The sequence below is a fragment of the Hordeum vulgare genome, chromosome 3H, assembly GCF_904849725.1.
Source record: "Hordeum vulgare subsp. vulgare chromosome 3H, MorexV3_pseudomolecules_assembly, whole genome shotgun sequence".
NCBI lineage: Eukaryota > Viridiplantae > Streptophyta > Magnoliopsida > Poales > Poaceae > Hordeum > Hordeum vulgare.
Window position 1 is genome coordinate 59,963,170 of NC_058520.1, and position 15,227 is coordinate 59,978,396.

Here is a 15,227-nt window from a genome sequence, read left to right on the forward strand (position 1 = left end):
CTTGATGTAGGAGAAAACTTGCTTTTCGCTAAAAACTTATAGCCCCACCTGCCATATATGCATATAGTATAGATGATTACTTTTCACCCCTCTCTTATGTGACTTGCCGGCATATTCAATATGCTGACCTACACGGCTGCAACGTCTTATGTTGCAGATATTTTTCTTCGACGAGTAAGAGTACGATTCAGGGTTATGGTCTACACTCAACTTGCCGTTGGTGTTTATTGGGACTCCACTCCCTTGACTGCTTCCGCTGAGATAATTAAGGTATATATCAGTTTTACGCTATTTACATGTGATTGCACTTTGATATATACATAGATGTACTGTGTGTGCCAGCATACTGATCCAGGGATGGCACAGAGACACAGAGGCTTGACTCGTATTGAGTCGGGTCGCTACAGAAATGGTATCAGAGCGCATGTTGACTGTAGGACGTGACCCTAGAAACTGGAAATTTCTTAGGATAGGATCTCTCAAAATCTTATTTTCGAGAACACCTTTTACTTCTGATCTCTTCTGATTTCATCAAATGTTCTCTCTCACCTCAAATAGTTATACAACCCCCTTACCCCTTTGACCTCATGAAGAATCAACGGAGTTCTACTTCAAAGTAAAGAGGATTTCGTCATGCAATTCAAGCTACACCAATTGAAGACTCTCAGAACTCGAAGACCCTGAAGTGTTCGAATAATTATATGACCATTAGAAGTCCAAACCCCTTTTATAGACCCACGTTAGATACGATGATTTGTGAACCGTCTTTGGTGTGTGTTTTCCTACGGCCACAAATAAAATCTATTCTCAAAAATATTGTTTGTATTGTGTGTATCTCCCTCCCTCTCTTACCCGTCTCATCCCCAAAACCTCAACCCTACCAGATGGAGTATGAAGCTGGACTTGTAGTCTCTGGACCAATGACCCAGTTGGAGGCTGATATATGGATTCAAAACATGGAGAACCACTTCGGGAGCAACTTGGTCTCAAGGAAGCATGAAGTGGAACACGCTCTTCAGTACTTTACACAAAGTGCTGCTATCTGGTGGAAAATGCATCATGCCATACAAGGATTTAGTGGAGCAGAAAGTTGGGAAGAATTCAAGAAGACTCTGTTAAGATCCCGTCTCATTCAGAAGGGCTATGATAATCCGAAGGAGAAGGCTTGTGCATGCAAGATCTGTGGAGAAATAGGACACACCCAGGAAGAACACACGGATGGATGCACTCATTGTGAAGAAAATCACCCAGCTGAGGAGTGCCCAAGTAGTCAGGTGACTTGTTTCCTTTGTAAGGGAACCACCCACTACCCAGCTCAATGTCACATTTACCCCAAGGTGCAACAAGTTGTCAAGCAGCAGAAATATGCAATGAAGGAAACCCTCAAGAAGAAGATTCTAGAAGAACCTGTGATGAACGAAAATATTGAAGACCCTGATGGACAAGGTCTGACCAGATTTTTCTCCAATGCATGCTACTCATGTGGAGAAGAAGGACATTATTCACAGGACTGCACGAACAGAACCCAAGAGTATCTGGGAAACTTCCCAACAGAAGAAGTGGAGTTTGATCCACTTGAAATAGAAGAACTGGCCAAAACGAAGGAGTCTGGAAAGAAGAAAAAGTACCCTCGGTAGAACCAAATCTCTGCAGACGTAGACCTGAGTCATGTCAGATGTTACAAGTGTATGAAATTTGGCCACCACATGTGCTCAGGAAGGAAGCCGGGAATCCAAGGAGCAAAAGCAGAAGCTAAGAAGCCTCGAGACTTGTCAGAAATCATTTGCTTTTGTTGCAAGGAAGCAGGACATTTTGCCAGCGATTTTCCACAAAGGAAGAAAGCTAGAACGGAGTAGTTAAGTTTTGACCATGGCAATAAGTGTAATCCGAAGCACTCCTATTTTTCATAAGATCATGGAGTGAAATTTTTGTAACAGAAGTCCCTGAGATTGTAATAACATCATGAATAAATGGAATTTATTGTCTCATGATTGCCTATGTTGAAACTGTATGTGTTGTTTCTCTTCGAACAAAGATCTCTGAACATTTATGAGGATATGAGAAAATATGGTCTATGCAGGCATGAGTATAATTCATTTAAGTGTGGTAGTAATCGGTAAACCCCACAGGATCCACTGAGTAGGAATGTACCATGATTACCAAGGAGACACATACATTCCTCTGAGTACCTATTTACTGACACCTGCAGATGACAACTCTCTACGAGTCATTCCTCAAGGGCCCAGAAACGATCATGACCCTGACCAGTGATCATGATTACCCGAAAATCCTGAAGGACGTGATGAAGCACATTCACCTTGAAGGAGATGCAGTCTACAAAGGCTACCCATTTGTGGAAAATGGAGTGGAACTTTGGTACGTGGAAGTACACCTCCACCATGTGAAAGGAGGTTGTCCAAAGACTATGGGGCAATACTTTTTCATTTCACGTGTACCACGAGCAACCTTCTTTGATGTAGTTCGTGAAGCTGCCATGGAAGCCATACGTCAGATCGGAGAAATACTTGAAGCAAGACTCCGTCATACCCAGGAATACCTGAGTGAAGTACGTGCGGAGATGATGGAGATGAAGCTAATGGCCACCATGATGAAGCAAAAGATGGATGATTTCAAGGAGCACCTCGGAAAGTTCGAGTGGAACTAAAGTACCTTCAAGAGAGATAGATGAATAAAGCTGGCAGAAATGCTTGACCATACCGAACAATGTGGATGGCAGCATTTGTAATAGAGTACTTTTGAATTGGAGTTTTTGATAAGAAATTAAAGATGTAATAAAGGATTGATTATGAAATGGATATGATTTATGGTAGAAGTTATGATGGATCAGCAAACGTTTTCTTAGGAGCATACGAAAACCTGAGAGCTATGAAGATATGCTAGATGTTTCGTTCAGCTTGCAGAACCAATGGATTATCCGAACTTCGTTCGTGGACAAGAGAAATTCTGCAACGCTAGTGAGGATGCCAGAGTGTTAGAATGCGAGATTCGCTAAACCTTATACAGAGAAATGATTTGGGTGCGGAATGGATTGATCACCATGACGACTTACTCTTATCATTTATCTTGCTATTCGGAATGGTAAATCTGAGAGACTTACCCATATAGAGAGATGACGTTCTTTGAAGCTTTTGTTTAAGCCTTAGAATGGTATGATGAACGCCCCATGTACATGGCACTTGTTGTCACGCGTAGGAAATTTTACGGTGAGGATGAAACCAAGACCCCTCTCTCTGCAGGATAACCACAAATGGTAGACCACCATGAGAATCATCGATATGTTATTTAGAATTGACCACGAGACTGTCAGTTAAGAAGACCCAGTGATGGAAGAAGCTTATATCAACGGGAGAGCATCACCAAAGGATTTAATATGAAGACTCTGCGATGTCAGTTGCCAAAACCCCAGAGGATCGTTAAAGCATTTTGAGGGACCAGTATCTCTCATTTTAAGTGTGGTAGCATCCCACCTTGCTGGGGATTGGATTTGTTAGAAGACCCCCAAACCCTAACCTTTCTTTCTAGCCTCTTCGAATCTCGAGGACGAGATTCATTTTAAGTGCGGTAGTTTGTAACATCCCAAAATTATAAATTTTGGAATGTTAATATAATTATTAGATTGATTGTTTGTTTGTTTGCTGAGTGACTGAAACTTGTGTGAAATTTGAAACTTTTCGAAACTTTGGAATGAGAGGGAATAAAATGACTTTCCCCTTCTCCGGTGAATTCAAATTCAATCTTTTAAAAGCAAAGAGAGAAGATGACATGACTTCTTCAACTATAAAGGATTTGAACGGAGATAATTGCATTTGAATTCTCTTGCATTTCTATTTGTTTTCTCCACTCAAGAAATGCCGGGAAATACATTATGTCAAACAGAAAAGAGCGGAGGAACATGACCCTCAAATACCCGGGCATTTTGAATGTTATTTGCACCCTAAAACTTAGAGGGTCATTTGAAAATTATTTGCAAAAGAAAATAAACCTTTTAGGCAATTTTGTGAAAATATTTTTTTCTCAAGTTTTTATTTTTGCCGTGGAAAAATGTCCATCATTTATATTTTATTTTTCTGATAATTTTAGTATATAAAAACTCTTTATTCCGAATTGATTTGATTTCCTTTTTATCGTTTTAGTTTCCTAGTTTTAAAAATAGGAAAGGAATCGTTTTTATTAGGAAAAACCTGCTGGCCCATTAAGCACTTTCCTATTCTAGCCCAACAGGAGATCATCTTCTTCCTCCTCTCTCTCTCACGTGACAGAACCTTCCATCCATGGAGAGAAGAATCCCCACCTCCGGGATTCGCGAAATCCTTTCCTTCCCAGCGCCTCCCGTCGCCTCTATAAGAACCCCCCAGGCATCCTCGTTCCATTCCCGTTGAAAACTTCCCCTCTCCTCGCCTCTAACTCGCGCCCCACCTCGCCGGAGTCGTCACCGGAAACTCGCCAGTAACTTTTCCCATCGCCAGGAACTCCACCACTTCGGCCCCTCCTCCCCCTGCACTCCCTCCACCGCGCCTCCCACCCCTTCGCCCCCCCCCCCCTGCTGCTCCTCCCCATCCCCATCGCCATTACCAGCGAGCAGCAGCACCACCAGCAGCTTTCACGTCGGCCCCCACCTGCAGGCTGCACCACCCTCGCTGCACCCACCCCACCTCGCCACCACCCCCCTCCCAGGAGCCTCGCTGCACCCCTCCTCCACCACCCCACTTCGCTGCACTCCCTCCCCACCCGGAAGGAACTTCTGCCAGGAGACACCAGCAGCTTCCCACCTCGCCCCCCCACCTGCAGGCTCCCTCCACCTCGCCACCCCCCCTCCACCTCGCCGCCCCACCCCTTCCTTAACCCCGCCGGAGTGGCCCCCTTCCCCACCGGCGACCCACCCCACCGGAGCCCCACCCTTCCCATCGGCCATTACAGCCACGGAAGCAACTCCAGCCACGGTAAGAACTCCCTCCTCTCTCTGTTGTTTTTTCTTTTGTTTTGTTAGCCCTTAGATCCATATCCTACGGGTTAGATTAGTTCTTAGGATACCTCTTCGGTTAGATTAGAAAAACCGTGCTGGTCTTTTTTTCACTTAACACGGTTAACAAGTAGTTTTGTTAGCCCTCGGCCGTTTGCTCCTAACCTTGCAACAAACACCCCCGTAGCCTATCACAGCGCGCCACGTATGCCGTGTAGTTAGCTAGTTAGTTTCTTTTTTTCTGTCTAATTGCAAAAACAGAAAAGTTTCTGTTTTGTTTTGGCCATAGCTTTTGATCCCGAAGTCCAATAGAGTTGATTCTTTTTCCAGTAGCTCAAAAATTTCCTGTAGTTTTTAAAAACATATAATTTGTCTATGTTTGAAATTTTCAAATATAAGTTAGATCAGATTTAGTTTAAACCTTGTTTTGCTTATTCCAGGAGTTTAAAAATAGCTTTTAATTTGATTCCTTTTGGCACTGATCACTACTGATCTTATTCACCAGTGGTAAACATTTCAGATTTGTTTGAGTATTTTAGCTCACTATTTCATGTGAAACAATTTCTGTTTCACCTCTTTTAGGATTTCAGCTAATTCCTTTTCTATCTTTGTTTTAAAATATTTTCTTTACTATTTCAGAAATATTATGTTTTTTTTCTGTTAGATAAACAGTAGTTTTGCAACAAGTTTTTATTTTATTTTTATTTGTTTTCATGAAATCAATTCTAGTTCCGTAGTAACGTGCAATTGTTTTCACCATTGTTTCAAATCCCGTTTGGGAATACTTTCAAAAAGTTTTGTGAAAAATACTTTATTTTATCTTAGTTAGATTTATGTCTTAGTTCCTTGTTATTATTTTCTTTTGGACAAAAACCTTAGTGTTTAACGTAGTAGGAGACTCCCTAGTCTTAATTCAGGTTTCTTTCGGATTCCTATTCACTTTCTCTTTTTGTTTTGCTAGAATGATTGCTAGTATGAGTGCTTATGTAAATGACATGTTTGTTATATAGATTTCATCGGAGAGTGAGAGTAGTCTATCAAGTTATTTTCTCGAGAAATGCTTCTTCGTCAACATCACCAGGCAAGTCACTTTGATCATACTATCACCTATGTTTTTATGCATCGTAGTTATACCATCCTATGCCCAAATTGCATGCTGCCTAGGTACTTGGAAATTTTAGTATAGATTGTAGTATCATGTGGTAGGCACACAACAACCCCGATACTTGGCCCGGGACGACAAATTTCATATTGCTATGCTTGAGTAGACGGGATTTCGGTTGAGTGCATAACACGAGTGATGCGAGGTTGACTAAATAATCAAGACCGGTTAAGACAAGATTTTCAAGACCTCGGACGCAATGCAACTCTGGGTGAAGGACGGTTGATCGGCTCCCTGGAGAACCCAGTGGATGAACCGGGATGCTGGGGACGGCCATGACATCCTGCGGAAAGCTTCACCCAGGCTCAAAGAGACGGACGGATATTTTCAAGACCCAAGGCTTACCTACACAGCCACAAGTCATTATGGGCTCTCGCTTGGTTGGACAACGCGGCGACTCTGGACATGCGGTGCTAGAATATGTAGAAGAACGGTAGGAATGGATGGGCACCGACAGGGATCCAGAGGGTCCCGTTGAAAGACCATGTTTTGATCATCCGGTCTTCAAACACCTTGAAGTGTGAGGACATACTCGAAGGCGATCAAATCGTGTGGGGAACGTGTGCAAAACTCTGCAGAGTACTCAAACCTAATCGATTAGCCGTGTCCACAGTCATGGACAACTTGAGCCAAAGGAACTGAAGTTATCTGAAATTCTCAACACAAATAATAATATTGATGTGGGTATTATTGACAACATGGGTACGAGAATTGGTTGGTGGAACCATCTCGTTAACAACCAACAATGTAGTAACATTTTTCTTTTAGCCCTCTCTTGATGTAGGAGAAAACTTGCTTTTCGCTAAAAACTTATAGCCCCACCTTCCATATATGCATATAGTATAGATGATTATTTTTCACCCCTCTCTTATGTGACTTGCCGGCATATTCAATATGCTGACCTACAAGGCTGCAACGTCTTATGTTGCAGATATTTTTCTTCGACGAGTAAGAGTACAATTCAGGGTTATGGTCTACACTCAACTTGCCGTTGGTGTTTATTGGGACTCCACTCCCTTGACTGCTTCCGCTGAGATAATTAAGGTATATATCGGTTTTACGCTATTTACATGTGATTGCACTTTGATATATACATTGATGTATTGTGTGTGCCAGCATACTGATCCAGGGATGGCACAGAAACACAGAGGCTTGACTCGTATTGAGTCGGGTCGCTACAAGCCAAGAGATTCAACAAGCATGACATTTTGAATAGAACTATCATGAGATATGGCTACCTTACCAAGACCTAGTACCTTACCCTTGGAGTTGTCTCCAAAAGTCACATACCTTCGTGGTCCATGGTTTGGTGTGATCTCTTGAAACATGTATCTATCCCCGGCCATGTGATCGGTGCATCCACTATCGACAATCCACTCCTTTCATCCGGCCATGTAGTCTCTAAGGTTCGCCATAAGACTTAGGCTCCTCATGGTCTTCTCACATTCGATGTCAAATATCTTTTCTTCATCGTAGTAGGCATGCTCCACACTATCATCGTCAAATGGAGTATCCTCGTCACAAGAATCAAGAGATTCATTAGAATTTTGACCATAACAATGTTCAAGTTTATGAATGTGAATGGCTTCAACAGTGATGTTATTGATGGTAACGACATCTCCTTTAGCACGCATGAGGTCACGAATCTCAAACAAGTAATTATCAAAGTTTGGATCATTCAGCTGCATTTTGTGAAAGACAATAGATTTATGGAAAATGGCATCAAGATTTTTCAAGGAATAATTGGGATATTTTTTATCCATATATCTCCACAAAGTATAAGCACACTCAAAGTTCTTCACTTGATTAAGCACAATTCTTCGCAATCCACTAATGATAGGATTAACAATTCTTAGATTGCAAAGCATACCAAATTCTTTCTCAAGAGAAGGATGTAAGGGATCAATGGGAGGCACATAGGGGTTTTCAATATACTTGCTCAAATGGAATTTATCAAATATATCAAGCATATCATCTTTCCATTGACTACTCCCCATTGAGAATAGGCACTCTACAACTAAGATTCCCCAAACTAGGCACATCCATCTTCCTCCAATGGTGATTAAACCAAGGCTATGGAGACCAAAGCTCTGATACCAATTATGGGATCACTAGAAGGTATGTCTAGAGGGACTGAATAGACTACATGACAAAATTAAAACCTAAACTTTTCCCATTATTAATGGTTGGCACATTCTAGAATTTATAGCAAGTCAAGCACACCCTACACATCCAAGTCTACGAGTATAGCAGCAGCAAGTAAAGACATGCACACTACAACAGGACAGACCTTTGGTAACACCGTCTTGTGTTACTACAGGCCCAAAAGTGTGTTACTAGGTCAGAGAGTAACACAATTTGAAATGTGTTACATTATCCCGTGTTACTAAATGATGTCAACTGTTACACATAGTAATTGTTACCATATGTTAAAAATAGTGTTACAATTATAGTATAGTAACATGCATATTATGTGTTACCAAACACAGTGGTAACACATTTTTCTAGTTATAGTAACACCCAGAGTAACATATTTGCACAGACGTACAACATTGGTGGTAACATGTTTTTCTAACTCTAGTAACACAAGCGGTACACATCAACTAGTAACATAATATTGAACTATTGTAACACTATGATTTATAGTTGTTAAATATTGTAGTAACAAAATTGTGTAACTATAGTAACACTACTATATCAATATGGTAACGTAATTGGTGTATTTTTTATTATTAATCACAAAATTCAGTACCCCTTTTATGGAATATAAATTTATTTAATAAAGTTGATGCGATTGCGCAAATGGTTGATCATTTTATCATTATGCCAGCAACATCAAAATGGTATAGAAATAAAAGCACAACACACATAGAAATCCTCAATATGAAGATACTGATTAAGAATATACAAGTGTATGATACATACGCATTACAATAAAGATATCATTCATATCATTTTGAGCATGGAAAACACAACTATGAAGAATATTACACCATAGAATTTGCATCAACTGGACGAAAGAAAAAGATCTGGTGGTTCATATTACATTTTTCAATCTATCAATGTAAACTACGACTATTGGTAGATAACATCTTCAGATTTTATTTGCTTCCGCATCCAAGAATTCAAACGTAACTCAATTATCATTCTCTCGAATCTGTAGAAGAAAATTGCACGTTAGATATATGTAATTAAATGCACACAAATATGATTTGAGAATGTTGAAGAGAAGATTTAACTTACAAAAGCTGAAGGCCATGCAATTAAGTATCCTGAAGAGAATGCTTCACCAATTGTCTTGCAATCAGAAACTTCCCTTACCAACTCCTTATTATCAAGCAAAGATTGATATATGCGCACAAGGGCAAATTCAGCACCTAACTCAATACCACACGCCTTAGTTCTTGGATCAGTACTACGAATAGTACCATACACAACATTCCTCTTGTTGGGATATGTTGAAGTCTTCAAAAACTACTTTGGAACCAGCCTATATTATGATCAATACTAGCATTCAATGACAAATGATAATATAATTTACATAAACAATGTGAACACTTTTAAATGTCAGCCAACTTTTTGGAAATAACTAGCATGATGCCCGTGCTTTGCTACGGAGCTATGAGAAAATAGAAAAGTAACTTGCATGTATTTTTATTATGAAGCAATGCAAAAAAAACATGGCTTCCCAAGTAAGTATGATGGTTTTGTATATATTGTCAAATATGTGCAATTTCAGTATCACAACATAGAAAAAAATTCAATGCATATTAAGACTTATAGATCTTAATTCCGGATTTCCCGTGCTTGATTAAAAATATATCCAAAATTCTAAAGTGATATAGCTTCCCAATGTCCATAGCTTACTCCTCACTATAGCATTTTAGTGCATGTTCAATATTATGAGTAATATGATAGATAATGTCCCCATGGCCAAACTACAAATGGCCGGCTACGACAGCGAGGACTAACGCACTGCCAATGCATAAACAGTAACATCCTTACATTTTACGACACCCCTGCCAATGCATAAACAGTAACATCCTTACATTTTATCATTGGTGAATAGTAACAGGGTGAGCTGGTTGTGCGTTCAAATCTACTGGATGAATAATAGCATCCTATTTACCCATAAAAAAACTGTTGCCACAATTTTTTATACGTGTGCCATGCCATAGTAGTAAAGATATGGTTTCTTGGAAAAATATTGGTATTAAATACTTTGAAGTGTTTGGCTTAAAAATTTATTATACTTTAAGTTACTGTGGTATATCTTATACTGAAGTTTTCTAAAACTGAACCAAGAGAAATCATTGGGGCGAGATTGGCCTGTTGACGTCTCCGTGTACATGCAATTCAGAAAATTCTACAAATTATTTAGTTGCTGATTACTTTCTGAAAATCTTGATCCAAGATAGATCGCTAAATAAATTGGTAGTTGAAGCACACTTGTACACAGGAAATCATGGGAAGGACCCATGTGCGTGACTGTATTGAGAGTGTAACTGAAAGTCCCCTCTTAGGTAACTCAGTCTGCATGTAATATATTGTCCAAGTATATATGCATGCATGCATCTTTTTTGCATAGGACCGTCCTGATTGGTCGAAGTTGTGAGAAAAAATTCTATTAATCACGGCAGGAAATTGAAGCTGCTATTTCAGGTATGTCTTGCAGTCTTTACAAATACCCAGTACTGTAAACTTAATTCAATATAAGCACGAGTAAATAATATTCAATATGGATGGAGCATTTTTTATTATATTGATTAACATCTAGATTTTTGGAAGTTATATTTACCTGAAAGATATCCGTGCAAAAATTTCCCGTAACCTTCGAAGTGACCTCTAAACGCCCACATCTTAATGTCTCCAAACATGTCAATTAGGAAATCATTGACCTAATTAGAGGAACGAATAATTAAGATAATCTTTTGTAAAAATATATATTGCAGGAATGACATATCAAGAAACTCTCAATTTCATCACAGAATAAGGAAATAGTAAGTCTGAATTCCATAGCAGAATAAGGAAATTCTACTACTGAAACGAAAGAACAAATATATATGCATGTGTCCACCTTCACAATATTATACACTGTATGTAGTAATGCATAAAGGATTTGTATCTGCAATATAATGCTCGGAAACACAAAGGGCCATGTTCTTCGGGAGAATGATGAGGCAATCACATGGAAGCTGCCTAGCAGGCTGCTTAGATTTTTTCTAATTGTCACCTCATTGTTATTTCTCTGCTCTTCATACAGTTATGCCAAGAAAATAACTTAGATTAGGAGAAATGCAACTCATCAAACGATTTATACATGTTTCCAGCTATCACCAAATCTGAAGTATTGCGCTTTAAAAAAAGTTCCCTCAATCTCAACCTACTCACGGGCATCATAGATCGCACATGAAGCATCCAAGTACTCGGAGATCCATCCGCGCAGATCATGTATCATCTAGATCAGACTGCGGGGCAATTAGCATAGGATGCTGCTACACAGCGCCCGCACAGCGTGCGTGCGCATCTCGCGGCCGCCAGTTAAGGGAAGTCCTGCTCTCTGTCCCCACGCATGTGCTTCAAAAAAGGCAGGTTCCCCTGCCCCCTTTCGTTGCCGCGTCTCTACAGCCAACGCCACTTCTGCCTCACGTGATTTTTCACCCACCCCCTCTCCCAACCCAGCACCACAAGATCCCACGTCCCACATAATCAACACCCGTCCCATAGCAGTGAAAAAACAGAGTAAAAGAAGGACGAAATCAAGTGAAAAATTCTGGAAAAGGAAGCACAATTGTGTTTGCAATTCTTTCTTGCTCGTCAGGCAAAAAAGCTAGATATTGTGGGCAAAAAAAATACAAAAGCTGGACAAATTTCTCCCGTGTAAACAGCAAAGGTAACAGGTTGTTCCACTTTGTTTTCTCCATGAACTTCATCATAGAACTTGTGTATTTCCCTGTCTGTACCTACCCCCTATCTACTACTTGCAGAAATTGCCCCCTGTACAGAATTGTTTCAGAACCTGGCTTGTATAGACTTTGGATGCTACTGTAGTTGCTTACAAAACAAGCTAGTAGTAGAGTATAGTTGCTTACAAAAACACAAGGTAGGCAGGGAAAAAAGCCCGGAAAACCAGTAGTAGAAAAAGCCCGAGTTACTACAAGTATTAGGTATAGCCTGAACTAGATTTTTTTGCCTATAGCGTGAAGTTCTCTGTGCCATTGTAAGTTAAATGTGCCTACATTTTCAAGGCTTCGTTACAAAAAGAGGACATTTTTATTAGAAAACAAGTTGCTCATGTAATATGTAGTAGTAGTTCGCATGTATTGTCCAATATAAAAATTATAGGCCCATCAAGCTGCTGAAATTAAAAAGAGAAGTTGCTCACAATATTAACTATTAACGGAACTACATTTGTTTCATGCTGGTTAGGCAAAATAAAACACACAAAAACTCTTCCTGATGGTGAGTCTTATAAATCTTGTTTGTATTGCCTGAAAAAAAACATATTCTATTGCCTGAACTTAACAGAAATGTTGCATACCCCCACTATGTTTCCGGCAAAAAACATATTTTATTAACTGCAAAAACACATTGTATTCGCCTGCAAAATACATATTCTATTGCCTAGACCTTACTATGTTGCCTAATAATTATTCAGATAAATTTTCAACAGTAGAGACGATAAATCAATCTTTTGACTGAACTTAAATGAAATTTAACAGCCCTAACAACAGCAGCAGGGGTTTGCAGAAAAGAATACAAACTTGAACTCGCACCAAAAATACTAGAGAGATTACTAACTCCCACTGGCAATAAGGGAACATGGCTAAAAAACACATAGCATTTCCTGGAAAAGAACACATTGTATTTCCTGCAAAAACATATTCCATTGCCTATAAAAAATGACAGGTGCTTTTTGTGTTTTCATTCAGTTGATATAAAATGCCAAACCTGACCTTGGATCCGATCTCGAATCCATCCTGACGCAGGATCCATCCTCACACTGAATCCATCCTGGGAAGCTGCATGTTTCCATGTTTCCATACATTATTCGCCAGATGTTTACATGTTTGCATCTGCTGATTCCAACAGGGAAGCTGCTGCATGGGATCGGGCAACTAGAGAGGTGAAGGTGAAGAACATGCTGTTCCACACAGCTCGGGTACGCAACTTCCCGTGCGCCAGGAGACGTGCTTGACGGATCTGGTCGATAACGAAGGGGAGAGGGCCAACCCTCCAGCCATGTCGCCCGAGATGTCCGTGACAGGGAGGCGGAGTCCGACGGAGGCGACGGCGCGGCGGAAACCCTAGCTTCTTTGCAGCGCAGCCACGACCAGTGGTGGCCGGTCGCGCCGGCGGCTACAGCAGGTGCGGCGAAGAGCGGTCGGGCGGGGCCGGAGCGTAGGGTGGAGTGCGCGGGGCGAGCGGGCGGCGTGCGTGCCGGCGCGGAAGCAGCACGGGGGTCAGTTGGGCCGCGGTCGCCGGGGGTTTTGTCGGAAGGGCCGGGGAGCTCGCCGGACTGAGGGGGAGATGAGAAGAAGGGGCGGCTGTTTCTTTGCAGGAGCAAGAGGAGGGGAACTGGGGATGCGAGGCCGGGTGCGGGACTCCAGGGGATATTTTCTTAATTTCACATTAGTTTGCCGTGAGTACAACAAAACAAAGACGGCAAAGAAACGCCGGGTTGGGGATTAGGGCTGTGTGTGATCTATGGACCAGATATCGCCATGTCATTGATTCATGGGATTGATTCGCGAGTTTTACAGTCGGCAATGTTTTTTGCCGTCTGCAGATTGTTTTACAGTCGGCAATGTTTTTTGCCGTCATGAGTTTTTTTACAGACGACAAAATATGCCTTTGCCGTCATCAATTTTTTTCTATAAACGGAAAAATATTTTTGCCGTCATTAGAATTTCTTACAGACGGCAAAATATCTCTTCACCGTCAGTTATTCTTTGTCATCAGGTCAATGACGGCAAAATAACCTTTGCCGTGTGCCTCGACGATTAGCTGACGGCAAATAATTTTTCTGTAGGCAAAATATCTTATTCCTGTAGTGGACACACCTTAAAAACCCGGACGAGGCCTTGGTTCCTTCTTTTTCCAGTGAAACCGTCGGTCCGGTTCTTAAAACGATGCCCAAATTTAAGCTCTCGTGTGTTGTTGGTCTTCCACTCCTTTGTGAGTATTGACATCAAATACTAAATTTCATATGATCATTTCAAAGTATGCATTTCACAATTATGGTCATCGAGTCATCCTAAAATTCACATAAAAATAGGGTCAATACACTCCAACCATACCAAAAATAGTTTGGTATTTACCAACCAAACTATATTGTTTTTTCATACCATATTACCAAAGAATGCGAACATTATTTACCAAGATAATAACATATTTATCAAAAATCATATTGACATATGCGCCCTATATGTGAAAGGTATTTGTGATATATGTATGCAGTTGATTTTAGGTTTTTCTAGTCCCCCTATAAATAATAGAACATGTAACAATATGTATCAGCCATGCTTATGTGGTAGTAACACGTAACACATTTGAGTAACACATATTTTTATGTTACCATATCAAAATCTATGTAACACTTTCGACCAATACATATTTATATGTTACAGTTATAATATTTATGTAACACATTTTGAGGTCTTATATAGTCTGTGTTACTGCGTGTCGTTGGACACAAAATGATGTGTTACAACAATTTCACTTGTAACACATTTTTCAATCTGTTACATGATTGTGTTACTTAAAGTATGTTTTCTTGTAGTGGCACACGAAAGTAAGGAGTAGAATTTAGGAAGATCAAACGCAAAGATGTCAGTGTGAATTTTGGCATGGTTCCGATAGGTGGTGCTATCGTACGTCCACGTTGATGGAGACTTAAACCTAGAGAGGGTTGATGCGTCTCCAACATATCTATTATTTTTGCTTGCTCCATGCTATGATATTATTATTCTTGGATGTTTTTATTATCATTTTATACCTTTTTATATCATTTTTGGGGACTAACCTATTAACTTAGTGCCAAGTGTGGGTTCCTGTTTTCTGCCCTGTTTTTGTTTTGTAGGA

General features: G+C 40.4%; 1 protein-coding gene across 3 annotated transcripts; it reads right to left on the bottom strand.

The window, feature by feature from the left end:
- Positions 1-9,014: 9,014 nt before the first annotated feature.
- Positions 9,015-13,726, bottom strand: LOC123442965. Of its 3 annotated transcripts, none has more exons than XM_045119162.1 (4): positions 13,095-13,726; positions 10,942-11,041; positions 9,387-9,520; positions 9,015-9,300 (listed from the first exon to the last, which is right to left on the bottom strand). In XM_045119162.1, the coding sequence occupies exons 1-4, from the start codon at positions 13,185-13,187 to the stop codon at positions 9,280-9,282; spliced, it is 348 nt and encodes a 115-aa protein (XP_044975097.1). In that variant the 5' UTR covers positions 13,188-13,726; the 3' UTR covers positions 9,015-9,279. The 3 variants fall into 3 exon arrangements, 2 of the variants coding, with proteins under 2 accessions (XP_044975097.1, XP_044975096.1); XM_045119161.1 differs by having other exon boundaries at positions 12,920-13,726; XR_006630543.1 differs by lacking the exon at positions 13,095-13,726 and having other exon boundaries at positions 9,387-9,633; positions 10,942-11,617.
- Positions 13,727-15,227: the final 1,501 nt, after the last annotated feature.

Coding starts and splice junctions, on each gene's coding strand:
- LOC123442965 (XM_045119161.1), bottom strand. CDS start 13,033: ATGGAATATGTTTTTGCAGGAAATACAATGTGTTCTTTTCCAGGAAAT. Junction 11,042..12,919: donor TAATCTCTCTAGTATTTTTG/GTGCGAGTTCAA, acceptor TCCTCTAATTAG/GTCAATGATTTCCTAATTGA. Junction 9,521..10,941: donor TTTGCACGGATATCTTTCAG/GTAAATATAACT, acceptor GTATTGAGTTAG/GTGCTGAATTTGCCCTTGTG.